General features: G+C 46.7%; 1 protein-coding gene across 1 annotated transcript; it reads right to left on the bottom strand.

The window, feature by feature from the left end:
* Window positions 1–538: 538 nt before the first annotated feature.
* Window positions 539–18,813, bottom strand: ATG9A (autophagy related 9A). The gene is made up of 16 exons (XM_053401286.1): window positions 18,679–18,813; window positions 17,686–17,792; window positions 14,461–14,603; window positions 13,943–13,986; window positions 13,433–13,497; window positions 12,958–13,119; window positions 12,246–12,387; window positions 10,043–10,791; window positions 8,731–8,884; window positions 8,276–8,455; window positions 7,813–8,058; window positions 6,593–6,807; window positions 5,918–6,035; window positions 5,217–5,442; window positions 4,180–4,322; window positions 539–3,261 (listed from the first exon to the last, which is right to left on the bottom strand). The coding sequence occupies exons 3-16, from the start codon at window positions 14,561–14,563 to the stop codon at window positions 3,256–3,258; spliced, it is 2,553 nt and encodes an 850-aa protein (XP_053257261.1). The 5' UTR covers window positions 14,564–14,603; window positions 17,686–17,792; window positions 18,679–18,813; the 3' UTR covers window positions 539–3,255.
* Between the last annotated feature and the right edge of the window lie 32 nt (window positions 18,814–18,845).

Below are 18,845 nucleotides of genomic sequence, written 5' to 3'. Positions count from 1 at the left end.
GAGTTCTTAGCAGTATTTGGCTATAGAATTATAAACCCAAAAGTACCAGAATGTATTTAGCATGCACCTTTAAATGTACCCAAACTGGTGCTATGTTCCCTATAAAAAAAATAACAGCTCCTAAGTACATGGCAAATGCTAAATATATTTTTGTTCCTAGACGTGACACACTCATTTCTCAGCATTCAGTGGGGCCAGAAAAGATGTGCCTCTTTGGATATTATAGAAGTCTAGGGCTTTTTTCTGAGGGAACTTGTTGGAACGCAGTTCTGGCACCGCTCAGGTGGGTGCCATTGCTATTCTAAGAGAACACGAGTGGTCATGATGAGTTACATTATTTCTTTTGAAAAATAGCACTGTAGCAGTGCATGTATTGATATGTACAGAAATCCAGTAGATAGTAACTACCTCATTAGTGCCACAAGCATTGTGATGATGGCCAACTACCCTGTGATCCACCTGGATTCATCTTGTAGGTAGCAGGCTGTTATCCTACCAGACACAATGAAAGACAATTCCACAGGCACGGCCACAACAATCAAAGAATGGAACACCCCTCTTTATTCAGTAGATACAGTACTGTACAGGATGTCAGACATAAGCTCTGTTTTACAAACCACTTGCAGTGCTCCACATAACTCACAGGCCAGCCTCTAGTGTCACAAACGAAACAGGAGGCCACAGGTGGCTGTACCATGCACAAAAAGATGGGGGCAAAATCAAGACAAGCATAATACATGACAGCTAGAATTCCCCCCCCCCATGTTTTAGCTGAGAATGCTCCCTTTATTCACTGCTAGACCAGGGGTACAGTAACATTTCCACTAGGATGCAGCAGGCTCATCTCTGTCAATGGGGCTGCTCTGCAGCTGATCGCTGTAGTGCAGGGACTGTGGCCCTGTAGTTTTCCAGATGCTGTTGGACTCCAAATCCCATCAGCTCCAGCCACCATGCTCAATGGACAGGGATGATAGGAGTTGTAATATAGTAAAGTTTCACAAACTACAGGTTCCCCATCCCAACAGTACATAACCAGCACTGATCAAAGTTGCAGTCTATGAAGCTATTCTTTCTACACTCCAGGGGATGTGTATTTTGCAGGAAAGACAGCAAATTAATATTTTACCATCAGTTGTTTTGAATTCCTTAAAATGCACCAGTAATCTGAAGAACGGGGAAATCCCAGCACCAGCCATACATCCAAACTACTGACAGCTTGAAGCTGCTGCTCCCCAACTTCCCTTTTAGCATGTACCCCACAACACCAATCACCACCCTTTTGTTAAACTAGGTTAGGGAGTGGGGAAGTACAGTATCCTTTTTGGGCATAATCTCCTTTCTAGAGCAGGTGAACTACAAGCTGTAATCAATTCATTGCTGAGTGCAAATAATCTCTTCAATTCTGAAAGAGGGCAAAGAAGAAAAGAAATCCCAAGAGTCCTGGCTCCCAAGACCTACAATGTCAGTTCCAAGGCCATATAGGGATCTCCATGCAACCCGGCCTGTGCCCACAGAGAGGAAGGATGCATATTTTATCTGTGACAGTAATGGCAAGCTGCTTTTCAAATGTACAACAGGAGCTTTGACAAACAGCTACTGGAGGTTGCAGCAGCCACTGTAAAAAAATAAAAACTGGCCCCACAGAGAAGACAAAGGAGTCAAAACCACAGGGTTAACCAAGACATATTGGGACCTGTAGCTCTGATGAAGAGCGCTAGCATTACCCTAAGCAATGATTGGCTGGATTGTACCACCCTCTGGGGATGCAATGTTTTCACTGGGCAGTCCGTAAAGTATTCTTTCTGATGTTTGCTATGCAAACCATAAAAGTATTTTGCTGTTGTGCTAAGACCACATAGCCCATAAGAATTAGAGGACGACAGTGGAGCCGATGGCATGGTGTTCTTTAGTAATAAAGTGGGGGAACCAGTAGAACCAGCAGAACTTCTGTAGACTGTTCAAGAGAACGCCTTGTCTAGCCAGGCAAGAGGTTCAGCCCTTTCAACAAGAACCTGAAGCCCACCCCAGTTCTTAAGATTGTGACAGGTAATATATTTGGCATATAGGAACTCTTCTCTTGCTGGCACTTCCACAAGATCTGGATGTTTGCCATTAAGGCATCCGTAGAAAAGAGACATCACAAGGAGGGCAGCACTAGCTTGGAGAAGAACCCAAACATTTGTGCCCACAGGAAGTGTATGGGGAATCTGGGAAATATTTAAATAGAGCGATGGGGGCAGGGGCAGACAAGTATCACCTTCCTCCACCCATCACTCATACCCACAAGTACAGCACCTGGGGCAGAGCGTCATACTTGATTCTAAATCCTAGCAGGATGAGCAAGGTGAGAGCAAGGGGCATCCTCAGAATGGAGCCATCGGTCTGGAGCTGGGTGCTATTTGGTAAGCTTGAAGGAGACTTTGGTCATTTCAGATATTGCCTCAAGCAAAACCTGGTACGGGCTGTGAAGCCATACCCTGCGAAGCCTGTGCTTTGATACTGCAAGAGGGATGCGAAATAAACGTGGCCCCAAACAGTAGAATCATTTGTGCCCACAGGAAGACCAAATCCTGCGGCATGAGTGGTGATGGCACTGCAAGAGTGCCTCTTTTGGCTTGGCTTCAAAGTTTGTGAGTGAATGGTAAAGCAGGGAGGAAGATATGCACCCTTCTTGTGTGTGAAAAGCTTCTATCCAAGTCAGGCTCTGCCACTGGAGGAAGCCTGTGCCCCATTCCCATTACAAAAATAATCTCTTGCAGCCCTTCTTTTCCTGAGTCCAAATCTATCGCCTGATTGCATCTTTAATTACACGCTGTAGTCTGGACAGTGTTACAGCTCTTCCTGCCTCTGAACGGGGGTCCACACAGCAGGCCCTCCTCCTGCTACAGGATATTTCAGGCAGGGCAAGCATGGATGCCAGTCTCCTGCACTGTAGTGCGCTCCGTGGCATACTGTACAAGTCTCGGATGGTTCTGCAACATGGACGACACGGATGCAGACACGGACAAATATATGTAATCACACACACATCCAGCCCATGCCCAGCTAGCGTGCCACCGGCATGATGCATGTCTGGATAGAGTTCCGCCCACAATGAAGGCACTGCTGTCTTCACACCTTCCTCACGCTGGCACTGACGTCCAGGACATGGAGACTTGAGCCAACCCATACTTTGTAGGGCAGGGTAACCCAATGTCCCACCAGCTGAGGCGGGCCCACGATGTGGAGCCCCCACAGGATCTTCAGCCTTCACAGCTACACCTGGAAGGGATTGGGAAGGCAAAGGAAGTTCCCAAATAACAGTGAGGAGAAAGACTGGGTCAAAGCAAAGCTCTTAATACTCCAGATTTTGTGCCAAACAAAGATCCCACCTCCTGAAACCTTCAGTATTTATTTTTAAGCAAGTTGTAGGCCATTTAGCAATATCAGCTGACTACATGCAAAGGAGAATAAGGATCCTCCACCTCTAAAACCCATATGGAAGAGAACATTTTGACAGCTACAGCTGACGGAGGGGAAGAAATGCTGCATATACTGAAATTCCCCTTTCCAAGGCAGAAAATGCCCCCAGCCTTCTTTTGTGTGTGGCTAGCACACTGAAGCTAGAGATCTTTCACAGAATGCCTGCCATTGCTCTCTGTCCCTCCATAGCTTACTCCAGGCTTCCTCAACCTCGGCCCTCCATGTTTTGAGACTACAATTTCCATCATCCCTGACCACTGGTCCTGCTAGCTAGGGATCATGGGAGTTGTAGGCCAAAAATATCTGGAGGGCCAAGGTTGAGGAAGCCTGGCTTACTCTCTCAACTTCTCATATTACTCTCTTCCCTCTTACCCTGAGATGACACTTTTGGGGGGGGAGTCTACCCAAACATGGCTTTCTTTAATTTATAAATTTAAATTTCTCCCCTCAACCAAGGAACACGGGGCAGTTTACAGGATAGCCTTGCCTGATTTATTTGGTCTGCCTTGTGTATGAGTTCCTGAAAGCCCAACTAGTTCGTATCAGTAAAGCCTTCCCAAACACAAAATCAAATTATTTTTGTACTGACTAGTCTCTGGCCAGGTAGCTCCTGGTGATGATAGTGCAGTAATACATATAGCTGCATTAAGAGACTGCAGATTCCTCTGGTTTCATGACACAGCCATTGAAAATGCCCAAGTATCAACCAGGCTGTACCTTGTGTATCTGAGGTGGCAACTCATCTTCCAAGCTCTCCTCTGGCACAGGCTCTGGGTGCCGAGCAGTCTGGCCATCTTCAGCCCACCCCCCAAGTGGCAGCCGAGCGAAGTGTGATGGGGCTCTGTGCACCATGCCAGGGTCTGTGGGAAAACAAAGAGGAAAAGAAAACCACCGGATGGGGCAGCCAAAGTTAAATGAGATCAGCTTGCTGCAAAATCTGTTCGGGGCTTCCAGTCTGCTCTGTTCCCCATTACCAGCCACCCAACACAGATACAGTAGCTGGGTAGCAGTGGCGTAAGTGGAAATATAATATATTGCAAGTACTCTTGGTCTTTTTGCTCCCACCTGGTTCTCTAACCAAGTCCATTAAGCAACACCCTACCCTGCCAGCTTTGGCCATGCCCCTTGTTGAAAGAAATAAGTATATTGATAGCTTTGTGACCAGAACAATGAAGAGTCTTGTGGCACATTTAAGACTAATAAATTTATTATGAACCATAGTCTACTCCATCTGATGAGGTAAGAATATGTCATAAATTAGTCTTTAAGGTGCCACATGCTTTCATGGACTGACATGGTTACCCTTCTGGAAATTCATAACCAAAGAAAATTGAGCCTTCTGGAAATCAAAACTAAAGAAAATGAGAGCCCAAATCACAGAGAAAATGGTGCCTTCTGAAACGGCAGCAATGAAAGCAAAATGGATTTTTGAACTTCCCAAACTCATAATGCCACTCTTGTAGCACTGCTAGCCAGTGCTCCAAACCTGCTGATCAGCAAGGAGTGAAGGCTTGAGAGTGTAGGCAGCACAGGCAAAGGCTTGCCTCTTACATATGATGCACTGGCCATGTCATCAAAAGGGTTCACCAAAACTGCCAAGCAGCATGTCAGACTGATATCTAATCTTTTTCTCTAGTTGCCCTGTAGTTAACAAGAAATGCCAGCATGTGTATGTGCAGGGTTTGGCAGGAAATAAAGCCTTTTCTGGCTAAGGAATATGGAAGCACTGTGAGTTTGGCATTTCTGAAACATACCTGAGACACCTCCATATCGACGCTGGAAGCCGGCTTGCAGAGCAGCTGTCTCATCACCAGCCTGGCGAGGCGAGGCGAAAGGATAGCTGGCTGAGCGGGGAATGGCACTGCTTGGGGTGCCCTGATGAGCATCGGGCTCCTCCTGGGCGCTTTCACCACTCTCATCACTCTCTCGCCGGTGCCACAAGTGCCGCTCAGGCTCCAACTGGGCATGCTGCTTGTGTAACTGAGAATGGCAGGGGGTATTAATGGGCAGCCAACTAGAACACTATGGTGATATTGACGTGTGTCCCAAGCAAGCCCAGTTTGGGACTTGATACAATCCAAGTATCACAGGCCTCCACATAAATATCACATTTACAGCCTTAATTTCACATGCTTCTACACAGGTCAATGAAAGTCATCACCTGCATCCATGCAAGTCTCGCTCACATCCTGCAAGCCTATAGACTCTCTATTCATCTTCAGTTGTGCACAAATTGTCATAAATCATGGCCCAGTGAAGGGGGCCTTTGCTCCCAGCCTGATTTCTGTATAATGAAGGGCCTATCTCTTAGGTTAGGAACTATATCACAGTACAGAGGCTTACTCAATCCTCCTTTGCTGTGCTCATTCAGGTACACATGTCTCAAGATGCAGGTCTACACATAACCTTCAGAGCCCATTGCAAAGGCCTGCATGATTCTTGATGCTCAGCTCACCTCATGCATGTAGAGTGCATGCAGACTCATCTCAGTAGAGGCATATTCTGAAAGGATCAGGCTCTGAAGCTGGCCCTCCCAGGCACTACTGCCAGAACTAGCTGTCCTGGCATCAACCCTGCAAGCCAGAAGGGAGAGAAGAGTCAAGTCAAGATGTGTTAGAAAGAGTGATTTGGAGTCCAGAAGGCACCTTCTTGCCACTCCACACCCCAATAGTATGATTGCAGCAGCTTTCCCCCCTCTGAGCCTAGAAAGGGTGACATCAACCATAACACCGCTGTAGCCTGCTAACTAAAAGTGAATGTTTAGAACACACAGCAATCTTTTGGGGAGCCTTGCAGAACTGGATAGCTTTCTGCTGTCCCTCATAACCTCAGCTCCAAACACAAGGAAACCCCAAGCCATGAGTGGGGAGCTTGTGACCAGTCTTTGCCACTGGCCATGCTAGTTGGCACTGATGGGAACTGGAGAGAGGTAATAAAAGGCATAAAAAGCTCTTGCTGCTGCTTCAAAGGCACATCTAGGAGGCTGCCTCCTGCTCTAACACACAGTAATGTATAGCTGTGCTGGGAAAAGCCTCATGAAATAGTCCTCAGAGCACTCTGGGTAAAGTGCTGGTGAGGTGCTCACTTCTTGGCTTTTTCCTCTAGCCCCTTACAACATGCAGCTTCTTACCCTGAGCCTGCCATTGTGCCAGGACCCCGATGTTGGGAACCTTCTGTGTGGGAACTCCTGTGGGCCGCCTGCATTGACTGAAGAGGAGAGAAAGAACGCAGGGCAGATGCCACCTCAGACACAGCCGAGAGATGCCGCGAGGCCTGCCCATCACGGACTGCCTGGTAGCCCAGGACTGAGGAGCCTGCAATCACATTGGCAATCAGGCTATGTGGCTGCAGGGAGAGAACAGAGGAGGGAGGTGTGACCCAGGCAGGAAGATCCAAGGTCTGCCCCATCTATCTACATTTGACACTTCACCACCACAACTGAACTTTGCAAAGTTTGTGATTCTTGGGTGAAGCGCGGTCTAGAAATTATATACTGTAATAAAAATGAATAACTTCACCTCTGCCTTTGCAGTGTGGATCCTGAATTCTCTCCACATTTTGGAAAATTAGCCCACCCATCTCCAGCCCCCAGCAATTCAAATGCTTTCTAAATGGTGACACTTGGAAGAGAAGATGCTACAGGTGTTGGAGGACTTTCTTATAGGAAAGACAAGTGATTCAGTGAGAAGGGGATTGTTAATCACATTAAGAGATCCTAAACACAAAAGGACCTTAGGTTTTTGATTGCAGTTGGATAAGTGAAATTGAAACAATGTAACCACAAGACACCAAGGACCTTCTGGGGGTGGGTGGGAGGGATGGTGCTTATTTATGTCTGACTTTATTTACATTTGAGTGTTATTTGTGCATCTTATTGAATAATATTGATTCCAATATCAATTCATATCAACAGGAATCTCACTGATTCATCACAATTCCATTTTGCAACCTTTGAGTCTCCGTAAGCTTAAGACTTTCACAATAAAAATATACAGAAAGAAAAGCAATAATATATCCTAGGAAAAGGAATTGGGAAATAAAGGAGTGGGGAGAGAGGATGGGTAACGTGGAGACTCTGAAGGTGCCAACTTTTAAGGGAGTATGACTAACTTTTGCTGAAGAGATAACAGGAGACAGAAGTAGCATGCTTGCAAGCGGAAGGTAGTCTAATTAGGTCACAATGAGACAGTGGCAGCCATACTACCATGGCACTCAAATGACTCCACGGAGCCCAGAAGCCCACATAGAAACATTATCCCCATCCCACCAAAAAGAAACAGTTCACTGCAAACCTCTCCCTATGATAAACCAGGATTATGTCCTGTTCTACCACACACTAGTTCCCAGTACCTCTGATTCTGACTGCAAGGACTGAATGGAGGTGAAGAGGGCATTGTCAGGCACGACAGCCTGCTGGGCCAGAGCCAGGCTGCTGTCGCGGTGCACACGTTCCTTAAGCAAGCCGATGAAAGCCGTGCTCTCCCGAGGAGGTTGCCAGTGTGGGTTGGTGATAGCAAAGTGCATGAGGGACAGCTCCGTCTTGCCATCCTCGGCTTGTTGGTAAACGGAAGCCTCTGTCTTCCCGGCTGACATCCACTGCAAAACAAGAGAGGGACAGGGTGTTTTGTGCACACCATGCAGCTGCCTCAATGGGACTAGGAGCAGCCAGCAGACACAAGGGCACTGCAGACCTGACCTACGAGCAGCGTCACAGCTGCCTACTGGGGCAGGACAGGGGCACTGCAGGGTGTTTGTGACCCAGGACGAGGCAAGGCATGTCAGGTCCATGATGCTGCCCCTCACTGGAACCTACCGCAGGGTGTCCATGCCACCGCACATCCATCTGGGCAAAGGAGCAGGTATCTCCCACGCCCACCACCTCCACAGTGAAGTTGCGGAAGAAATCAATTATCTCTAGAGCTTTGGGCCTCAGACAGAAGATGAGGATCAAGGGAGTCACAATGGGGCTGAGCAGCTCTTCCAGGATGAACACCTTAAGTAAAGGAGACAAAGGCATTAAGTTCAACAACTGCACGGGTGTCTATCACTTGTGAAACCACAGCACAGCCTCAAGACATGACTGCAGGCACTGGGGAGAATAACTGGGGGAAATACCAGGGATTCTTTCCTCCCACATGCCCTGGGGTCAGGGAACCTCCCCCATTTGGGGGGGAACTCTACGGACAATACATGCTTGGATCTAGTCAGGGTTTATGCAAAGGGCAGCTCTTATATGATTTCCTCCCACCCTACCCTGCCCCACCTCACCGCCTTGTACTGGAAGAGCTGGGAGAATTCATCTCGGGTTTCATAGCGGTGGGCGTTGCCCTGCCAGTGGTCAGGCATGTAGTGGATGTGCGCCAGAATCACCCGAAGCAACTGCTCTGGGCAGAAGACCAGGTGCTGGTCTGGGATGAAGGATCTGCAAGACAGATGGGACAGGTGTCAAGGAGAGCAAGCAGACAGGCACCTTATGTTCTAGGGGTCCCCAGCCCCATGTTCCCTCTTCATGGAAAGATGAACACAGAGGAGTGTAGTGAGATAAACTATTTATGGGTCAGATATAGCAGGTTCAGCTTTAACAAACTGGTTCACTGTGGAGGAAGATGATAATTTCACACACTTCTGTACTTATTTATATCCTTATTTGCAGTACAGAACTGTTCAGTCTGCCTTTGATAAAAGGGTAATAAAATGTGTGATGCCTGTTTGCCTCTAAAGCAAGCTTGCAACAATTCCTCACAGACTCAGTGATCAGCCAAATTCCTAGATTCTGGATTTCTTAGACTCCTATTGAACATTAAGTCAGTGGCAGGTTACATCAATCAAAAATGTCAGAAGCTGATCAACTATCAATTACAACATAGGAAGTATCAGGTTGATTTTTACTGCACATCAATATACAACACAGCTAACTCTGTTTAACCAGCAGCTATACCTGCTTTACCACCCCCACTTTTGTTTCATCTCTCAGATATCAAACTGAGCTGATGTTTCCAACTCCTTTTTTTCCTTTTCTGTCCGCTTACCCTAGTTTGTGACTCACCCCAGAGTATTACCTTCAAGCAGTGCCTGTCACATTCTTCATGGACAGATAGAAGCTCTGTCCTTGCTTGATCCAGGCAAAAACTGAAAGGTAAGTCTAAGGTTGCACTATTCTAGAAAAACCAGGCTTTGCCTCGAACCATCGCAGGGGCCCTCTCATTGCAGATGTCACAGTTTAAACAACTCCAAGGCACCACCATCACTGAGATCACTAAACCAGGGAAGCAACCAGTTTTGCAGAGCTGAAAGACGTGGGTTGTTAAGCTTAATCAATTTCCTCAAGTGTCCTAGCTATCATTGCCACAGAAGGAAAAGGCAGCACAGGCAATTCATCTCCCAGTAACTTCCTCAGTGGGAGACCCAGCAGAAAAACTTTTGTAGCTTAATGCAATTTTTGGTCAGCAGAATGCTTTTAATTTCCGCCTGTCAATTCTCTGATTGGGTGCTCCTCATAATAATGGCAACCACCCCGTTGATGCCAAGACTCAGAGAACAAAAACAAAAACCCTTCTGTTCGCAGCCAATCTCAACTCACCTGCAGACAGTGACAGCCACACCCAGAATGGTGACTGTGGTGAGGACATGCTCCACAGCAAGCACGTCTTCATCATAAATTGTGAGGGCAATGAGGACAGCGAGGATGGAGCCAGCAAAGAAGGCCACATTCTTAGCCACGACAGTGAACAGAGGTGAAATGAAGCAATTCATGTACTTGGAGGCTGGCTTGTAGCCCTTGCTGAGGCGCGAGTGCAACTCGTGGTCCAGCTCATTGAAGTGCCGCAGGTAGCAGCGGCCGTAGAGGGACCAGCAACGAGCCCCCAAGCTTCCTGGCTCTCGCTTCAGAATCTCTGTGTAGCTGAAGAAGGCGTAGAGGATCTGCCAGATGAGGATGAGCGGACAGAGCAGAAAATTAGCAATGCCAATCCAGAGGATGCGGGTGCCCAGCTTTTCAGCCAGCTCCAGGCGGTTGCTGCCTCGCTTGTACTCGGCCTTGAGACTCCACTCATTCTCAAAGAGTGAGCCAGGGCCCCAGAAGAAGATGAGCTCAAAGTTGTACTTGAGGCCACGCGTATAGAAGATTGTATCGCCCAGTAGGGGGAGGTGGAAGCGCATAGGCAATAGCGACTTGTTCACCATGGCCACCATGTAGTTCTTGAAACGCAGGATGCGGTGGTAGATGTCCAGTTCTGTCAGCTCCTTCTTATGGATGCAGATCTGGTGTTCCTTCTGGATTTGGACAATCCGTGCCTGCACCTCCTGCCATGTGTAGTAGGGCAAATTGGACTGCAGGCAAAGAGAGGGATGGTGAGGTTAGTGCTGTGACCTCCTCTTGATGGGGATACACTCCCTTCTGAAGTAGCAGGTACACAACTTGGGGATAATTCTGGATCCACTGGTGTCACTTGAGGCTCAGGTGGCCTCAGTGGCATGGAGTGCATTCCATCAGCTTTGGTTGGTGGCCCAGCTGTGACCCCAACTGGACAGGGATAGCCTAACTTCTCTTGTCTATGCTCTGGCAACCTCTAGGTTAGATTACTGCAATGCACATGGGACTGTCTCTGAGACATTTCGGAAACTTCAGCTGTTGCGGAATTCAGTGGCCAGGTTGCTCAACAAGGCAGGACAGTTTGAGCATGTAACACCAACCTTGGCCTGACTGTACTGGTTGCCAATTAGTTTCTGGGCCCAATTTTGACATATAAAGCCTCAAACATCTCAGGACTGCAATACCTCAAGGACCATCTCTTCCCATATGAACTAACCTGGAGCCAGCAGTCATCATCTAAAGTGCTTCTTCATGTTCCCCCTCCACAACAGGTCCAGAGGGTAGCAACATGAAGATGAGCCTTTGCTTTGGTGGCTCCCCATTTGTGGAATGCTCTCCACAGAGTGGTTCACCTGGCGCCATCATTATATATCTTTATGTGCCAGGCAAAAACTTTCCTTGATATCCAGGCCTTTGGCCTTTAACTATCTGTGGCCTTTTAGAAGTGGGTAGGTTTTTAATGTATTTCTCCCCCCACCCCACAATGGTTTTGATGTATCTGGGGATGGGGTTTTTTGTCCATTTGGTGGTTTGTTTGTTGCTTTGAGTTGTCTTGGGAAAGATAAAGTGACTAACAGATTTAACAAACAAAAACTTTCCCCACTCCTGAAAAAGGGGAAGGGAATTGCTTATGCAGAGACTCAACTTCTAACACTCTTGGGCAAGGACCAAATAACAAACACTGGCAAACCAGACAATGACAGCTGCAGAACATACTAGCCCTGCCACTCAACCAAGCAAGTCAGATTGAGCAACCATGGAATTAGCAGCAGACCAGAAAGATCAGCAGCAGTGTACAACTCTGGAGGAAGGTCAATAAGGGACAGAGGAAGATTCAGGGGTGGAAGATTTTTCCCTTAAAGGAGAAGAAGCAACAGGTCTAATCTGCAGGCTTCTCACTGCTTCGAAAAGAACATGAGACACTAAGAACTGAACTGTAGGATCAACCCAAATGTTATTCTGGGTCAAACCAAAAGTCATGTTGAGCCAGCATTCTGTCTTCAGTAACAGTCAGTCAAATGCTCCTGGGAAGGTTGCAAAAAAAAAAGTGGGGGCTGGATATGGAAGTACTGATTTGCTTGTAATCAGGTAATCAGAACTATATTGCTAAGGTGTCAACATTCCCTATCAATAGCACAGTGTGTAGATTTGTGCATGCATGTCTAACAGTTCCCAGAGCACAGCAGCTTACCATGGGAATCTTGAGAGCATTGATGTAAAAAGAGTGGATTTCCCAATAGCAGCAAATGTTGTAGATGAATTTAATCAGCCGATGGATCCAGAAGACCCCCGCAATCACCAGGATAGAGATGAGAAAGCCATTGGCCTGGATCCTATGAGAAAGATGGATTCACAGAAAGGAAGAAGCAGCTACCTCCCTTCTGGTCATTACAGTTCTTTCCAAAGCATGTGCCAACCCCTCCTTCTCAGATTGCTAGAATTCAGGCACTTCAGGGGAGTGCAAGGCTATGCAGTGCTGAGATGCATTAAACTGTACTAATGGGCATCTGGGCTGGAAAATCTGAGAGAAGATGGGTACAGCTACAAATGTGAACTCAAAGCTTTCTCTCACAGTTAATCCACAAGACACTGAGGGGTCAAAGATTGTCTAGTATATTAAAAGTCCAGCTGGCTCGTCAAGGGCCCAACTTTATCACTGAGATTAGGTTAACACTGGAGACCCCAGATTTGGCAGATATAGAAGCAAACACCTAAAAGCAGTTTTGACAGCAACACTCATCTTGCAAGAACTACATTTCCGAGCCTACAGCTATGATTGAGTGTGACTTAAAATGCAAAGTAGAGGATCTTCCACATCCAGGAAGCCTCTTGGATTTTAGACCCCACCAAGGTGGACTAGGATGTGGTCAAATTTAGGAAAGGATAGTCCTTGCTAACTTTACCTGGCACTGCACTCATTGGGAGGCAGGAAGGCATCTGGCAGGGTCACCTTGACAGGGTCACTGGAATGCTGGCTGTGATTCACCAGCTTGTTAGCAAACAGGATATCGTAGTCAACACAGCTGACAAGGAATGTGGTGAAGGCCACAACAAAGATGAACTGCCTGTGAGAAGAGAAGGTGTCACACTAGGAGGCACTCAGCCTTCCCCGCTCCCATCTTCAAATTATCTGGGCTAGCAAAAGGCACCAGCTGTCTAAATCCTTCATATCAGAGACATCTTGCATAAAGAGAATCAGGAGTAGGATTTGTTTTCCTATCAACCTGAATGACAGGGAATTGGGGCCAGGGAAGGATCACTAGCTCCAGCAGGAAACCAGAACTCTTTTTTTCACCTCTGACAAGGTGCCCATGGAAATACAATGAATGTCCACTTCCAATCCTGTTTTACTGGAAGAGACACGGAGTTCATACTCACATTAATTCAAAGATCTCACTGATGAGCATACAGGTGAAGCCATTCTTCTGGTGCAGGTTATAGACGTGAGGGATACAGTCAAAGAGAATTGCTCAGAATATTGGTTGCAGTACCCACCCTTAGTTTCACCAGAGACTAGTCTCCCATGAGCAGGAAGCATCTCCTTTTCCAGTTCAACCTGCCATGCTATTAAGTCACGATTAGCCACCATCAGGAGGAAAGAATCAGTAACTTTCTGCCATAAAGAACTCCATTTGAGGGGGTGATTGCAAATCTCCTTGTATTGCTTTTGTTGCTGTCTGGCCTGTAAACCTATATGGGTTCCAGAGGCTGGTTCTTGATTATGCTATCCTTTGTTCCTGAACTGATACTGAAAGGTCCTTTGCCTCTTGGAGTGTTTAATGGGCCACAAGGAACCTTGTAAAGGGTTCCCAGCTCTGCTGCAACCGAGCCCCACCCCCAATCCCGACAGCTGGGATACAACCATCCCTGCCCTTCAGGTAAGGATATACGAGAGAAAAAGAGGTCCAGATTCTCAATGTGGTGCCAGGGAGCTGCAAGACAGACAAAGTGAAAAAAGAATCCTAAAATTCAACACACCAGAAAGAAGCCAGAGGGAGAAGGAGCTGTGACACAGCATTCCATTGCACCATCCAAGCCCAATATTTTAAGAACAAAAGTTTAAAGCTGAACCCTAAACACACTTTCTCTAGAGAGAAAGCCTTGCTCAATTTCGTGGGAACTTCGTAAGAACATAAGACCAAAGGCCCGTCTACTCCCACAGTGGCTAGTCACATGCCTCTGGGAAATCCACAAGCAATACAATAATGCAACTGCCTTCTCCTACTACTGCTGCTTCCCAGGAACAGGCATGCTTGAAAACATGCTGCACAGCAAATGCCGTTTCCCCAGAAACAGAGCCAGAATCCCACAATTCCACTTCCTGTTCAGATTAGTCTTTCACCAGTCCCAGGCACCATCAGCACTGATTTGTGGCACCAAGGCTGGCCGCTCGCAGCTGTACTCACATTTGCTGCCCTCGGCAACATGAACCATCAGGTCCTCTTCTCCTGGGGGAGAATCATTGTAGGAGGCCTCCAGCCGCTGATACTCTGTATCAAAGTGAGCCATGTTGTCACTGAGCTGGGCCTCATCCAACGTCACACAGGCTCTGAGGGGGGAAAAAGACAGGGTAAAAAAAAAGTAGCATTTAAGACATAACTAGAAGGCATCAGTTGGGTTGGGAGACTCACTTCATTTTAGTTTTACCCTTAAAAGGAACTGGAAGCTTCTGGTGGGGACCAAATAACAGAGGGCAAGGAAGGAAAAGAGTGGAGAGAGGAAAGCAGCAGGAGACAAATCAGCACAAATTAAGAAGTAGGAAATAATTATTGGTGGTGAGAGCATTGCAGGAAACACTGCCTGATCATGAAACATCCTGTCCAAACCTATTCTGGGTTTTGAGACTTTGCTTTACCTCATATTTACAAACTGTTGTCTGCAACAAAGTTGTTGTTGTTGCTGTTGTTATTATTATTATTATTATTATTATTATTATACATTTAATTTCATGAACAGGCAGAGCAGGGACTTGATACATACCGTTGCAAGTATATCAATCTCTTCCCACACACAAAGGAAAGTACAACGTTTCAACTAAAGGAAACCTATCTAGTTGGGGTTTAGAAGAGCTTCAGCTTCACTTTCATTTTAGCCTACTGTTCTAGCTTTCTTTCTATACCAGAAGTAAAAAATGCAATATAATGAAAAAAGAGAAATAAAAAAACTTTATCTAGTCTAGTATTCTGTACCCACGGTGTCACAATCACATGCTCTTGTGTATCTGAGAACCTGTGTATGCATGCATTCACATGCATATTTTCAAAACAGATTCATAGTAAAGCACAACATATATGCAAACACAAAGGTGCATTTTATAGCCAATATTCTAACACATTCAAACTTCTAGTCTAGAGAAAAGCAAGAGTTCCTATGCTACGAGGTGTAAAATTAAGTGGTGGAGCTATGAGACCCCGGGAAGATAGAGAGAATTTGCCAAAGGTGATCTACTGAGGCTCAGCTGAGGTAAAGACCAGGACCAAGACCATAACTAGGGCCAGGAATTCTATGCCTTAGTGACTTCAGCTCTTTGGGGAACCAAACTTCATGCTACTGGGTGACAGAACCCTTATCAGGCTTCTTGATCTGGCACCCAGCACTGCGTTAAAGGTGTACCTTGAGAGTGACATGGAGTTGCACGGACAGTTGCTGGAGGGGTGATTGGAAGACACAGACTGATGCTCAAACTACCCTATAGTAAGGTCTGGAGATCTCTAGTCTGGTAGGTACAAGGAAGGGGTCCAGTGATATAATGAGGAGGATTTTAGTGACATCTAGGTGGAGTGAAAGGCAATTATCAGTGGGAGAATCTACCCTTCTGGGAGGTGTGTGTGTACATGAGGGAGTGTAATCAAGAGAGATTCTCTCTCAGGTTGACTCTCCTTCTGTCTCAAGGGATCAAAAAAAGGAACTAAGTTTTTGAGGTTTGCATTCAGTGACCTTTTCATTTTCACTGTCTTTTAGTCTCATCATCATTGCAACTCAGCATTTTCAGTTATTTAATCATTAAGGTTCCTGCCACACAGCAACTTGCTAGAGAGGGTCAGAAAAAGTAGGCAAAGGGGGCAATTACTCAGGGTTGTTCTTCTGCTGCTGTTCCCCCTATAACTGGTATTCTGTGGCCTGCTGCCTCTGATCCAGGTGGTAGTATATAGACATTGTGAATAGTAGCCTTATCCCCATGAATTTGTCAAATCCTTTTTTAAAGCTCTCCTATGGTAACAAATTTCAATTTTGCAGGTGTGTGAAGTACTTCCCTTTATCAGTCCTGAATCTCCCACTTCGCTGAATGGCCTCAGGCTCCAGCACTATGACAGAGCAAGAGGAAAGTTCTCTCTATCCACTTGCTTCACATCATGTATAATTTTATTTCCCTCTGACATGCACCCCCTTTAAAAAAACTAATAAAGTTACCCAATGTTTTTGGTTTACCTTTTCCACACTTTCCAGCTCTACAGTATCCTATTTTGGGACGTGACAGATAGAATCATTGGCACGTAATTTTCCCTTTTCACTTCTGTCACACACACTTTTAATAATATTTTTTATTGTTGATCTTAATGTTTTTAGCTATATGCGCCTCAAACCTTACTTTCTTTTTTGAATTTGTTTTGCAAGCATGTGTTCCATTTTGTTCTCCTTAATTGAGCAAGACCTCCCATTTTGTGAAAGGAAGAAGCCTTATTGCCTATAACCGCTTCCTTGCTTCTATTCCACTAGCATCTTCCCTGACTTGTAGTATACATTCGAGCTATGCTTCTATTCTTGTAATTCTGAATAACACCAATATGCTTTGGAGAGATTTCACCCTGTAGTCTTTCACTTTCAACTTGACTTTCAACCAATCATTTCATTTTTGAGATTTCATTTTTTGAAGTCAAATGTGACTGTGGACATCCTTAGCCATTCTCTACTCTGCTTACATATATGTTGAATTTGCTAACTCTTTGGTTACTGTTTCCAACTAGTTGAACAACACTTAAATATTGCACAAAGTACTGGCACCACTTACGAGTAAGTTCAGGGTTGCGTCTCAGATAAGTTCCATGACCAAATGTTCTACAGCACAATCATTTAGGATATTTAGAAATTTTAACTGTCTCTCATGACTAGAACATGGGCGGACTACAGTCATGTGTGACCTCTTCTCTCTTTCTTTTCAACTAGCGATCCAAAGTATCCATTCTTGCCTTAGTAGATAAGACATGTATTGTTGGATAAGACCAGAGTTAGCCTACTCCCACATTCTTGGCAAGAATTCTACCAACCAGCAGGCCAACCAGAAATCAGTGATTCACCCATGGACTACTACAAAGTTTCAACCCACACTTGGATTAAAGGATCCTTGGGATACTGTAACAGCATGTCAAATGATTTTTCTTCATTCAGAGCATGTACATATATTCTTGCCACTTTTGCAAATAATAACAACCACACCCATTTTAAATATTTCTCCTTATTTACCCTGTACTTTGACTCATGTAGATGCAGTGCCTACAGCTACAGGAAGGGCACACCCATCTTACTTGGTGTAAGCTACTACAATTCAGACAGACAAAAACAAATGGCAAAATAAATCCCTCTTGAAGCAACACCTATGCACATGACACACACACACACACACACACACTCACCTGCTCCATCTACCCCTAGTGCTGCAGGAACCCCCTGCTTGTGCTGTGCTCTGGGCATCTGACTGGCATCTCTAGCCTTGGAACCCCAATGTGCTTTTCCCCCCTGCCTGAAAAGAAAAAAGGCAGGATGTACACTGGAGACGGAGACTTTCAAGGGGCAAGTGGCCGTTTGGCTGGCAGGATGACTCTTGGAGGCTGCTGGTTCCACTCAGGGCCGGATTTAGGTTTGCTGAGGCCCTAAGCTACTGAAGGTAATGGGGCCCTTTATATGTCCAGCTGTCAGCAATTGTTGCTGTTTTTTTGTGTTGAATATATGCTATATGGTAATTTATGGACCTAATAGGTACGTACACAACACAAAACACTGTTGCTGTATGTGGGTTTTAATTTATTTGTTTTTATCTTATATTTTGGTGTTTTTTCCTTTTAATTTTTTTTGGGGGCCCCAAAATTTATACGTAAATCCGGCACTGGTTCCACTCAACACTCTCCAACCTGACACAGGACCAGCTCCAGGCCCCTTTTGTGGGGTTGATTGGCGTCGGCGGGAGAAAGAGAGCGAAGAAGGGGCTGGTTCTGCTCCCCCGGCGCCCGCGAATCAAAGGAGAGGGAATCCAGGGAGAGGCGGCCTGCTCCGCCAGGTGAGGAAGGGCCCCCTTTGGGTTGCACCTTAACCCTCTCACCCCCTGGGATGGACTGAGCCGGAGGGGAGCCAGCTCACTCGCCGGATCCCTCCTCCCGAGTTGGAAAGGCAGCGCTGCCAGGCACAGCGGAGAGAGGGACCGGGGAGGGGGCTTTTCCTTGGGCGGCCCCCGGCAGCTCCTCCGCGGCTGTTTTGTTTTGGCTGAGCCGGGCCGGGAGGGGCCTTCCTCGGAGGTTGTTTACTTGGGAAGCGGGAGGGAGGCGGCGCGGCGGGGATTCCAAGGCGAGGCCCACGTCCCCGTCCCCCCCCCCCACGGCCATCCCTTTCCCGGCGGCGGCTGCGCGGCTCACCTCCAGGACAGTCGCCCCTAGTGACCGGACCCGGAGCTCAGCCTCCTCCGCCGCCGCGACTTCCCAGGCTCTGTCTGTCACTCACTTTCTCTCTCTCTCTCTCTCTCCGCCCCGCTCGCCTCCTCCCTTGTCCCGACCGGCGGGCGCTTTCCGCTGCCAATGGGAGG

This window comes from Podarcis raffonei, chromosome 1 (assembly GCF_027172205.1).
Source record: "Podarcis raffonei isolate rPodRaf1 chromosome 1, rPodRaf1.pri, whole genome shotgun sequence".
Classification (NCBI taxonomy): Eukaryota; Metazoa; Chordata; class Lepidosauria; order Squamata; family Lacertidae; genus Podarcis; species Podarcis raffonei.
This window is presented reverse-complemented; position numbering and strand designations above follow the sequence as displayed.

Bases quoted from the DNA above. Each gene is read 5' to 3' on its own strand.
- ATG9A (XM_053401286.1), bottom strand. From the start codon at position 14,563: ATGGCTCACTTTGATACAGAGTATCAGCGGCTGGAGGCCTCCTACAAT. The intron at 13,987-14,460 runs GTGAGTACAGCT...TCTGTCTTGCAG, and splicing joins TGTTGCCGAGGGCAGCAAAT to CTCCCTGGCACCACATTGAG. The intron at 13,120-13,432 runs GTGAGTATGAAC...CTCTTCTCACAG, and splicing joins AGTGAGATCTTTGAATTAAT to GCAGTTCATCTTTGTTGTGG.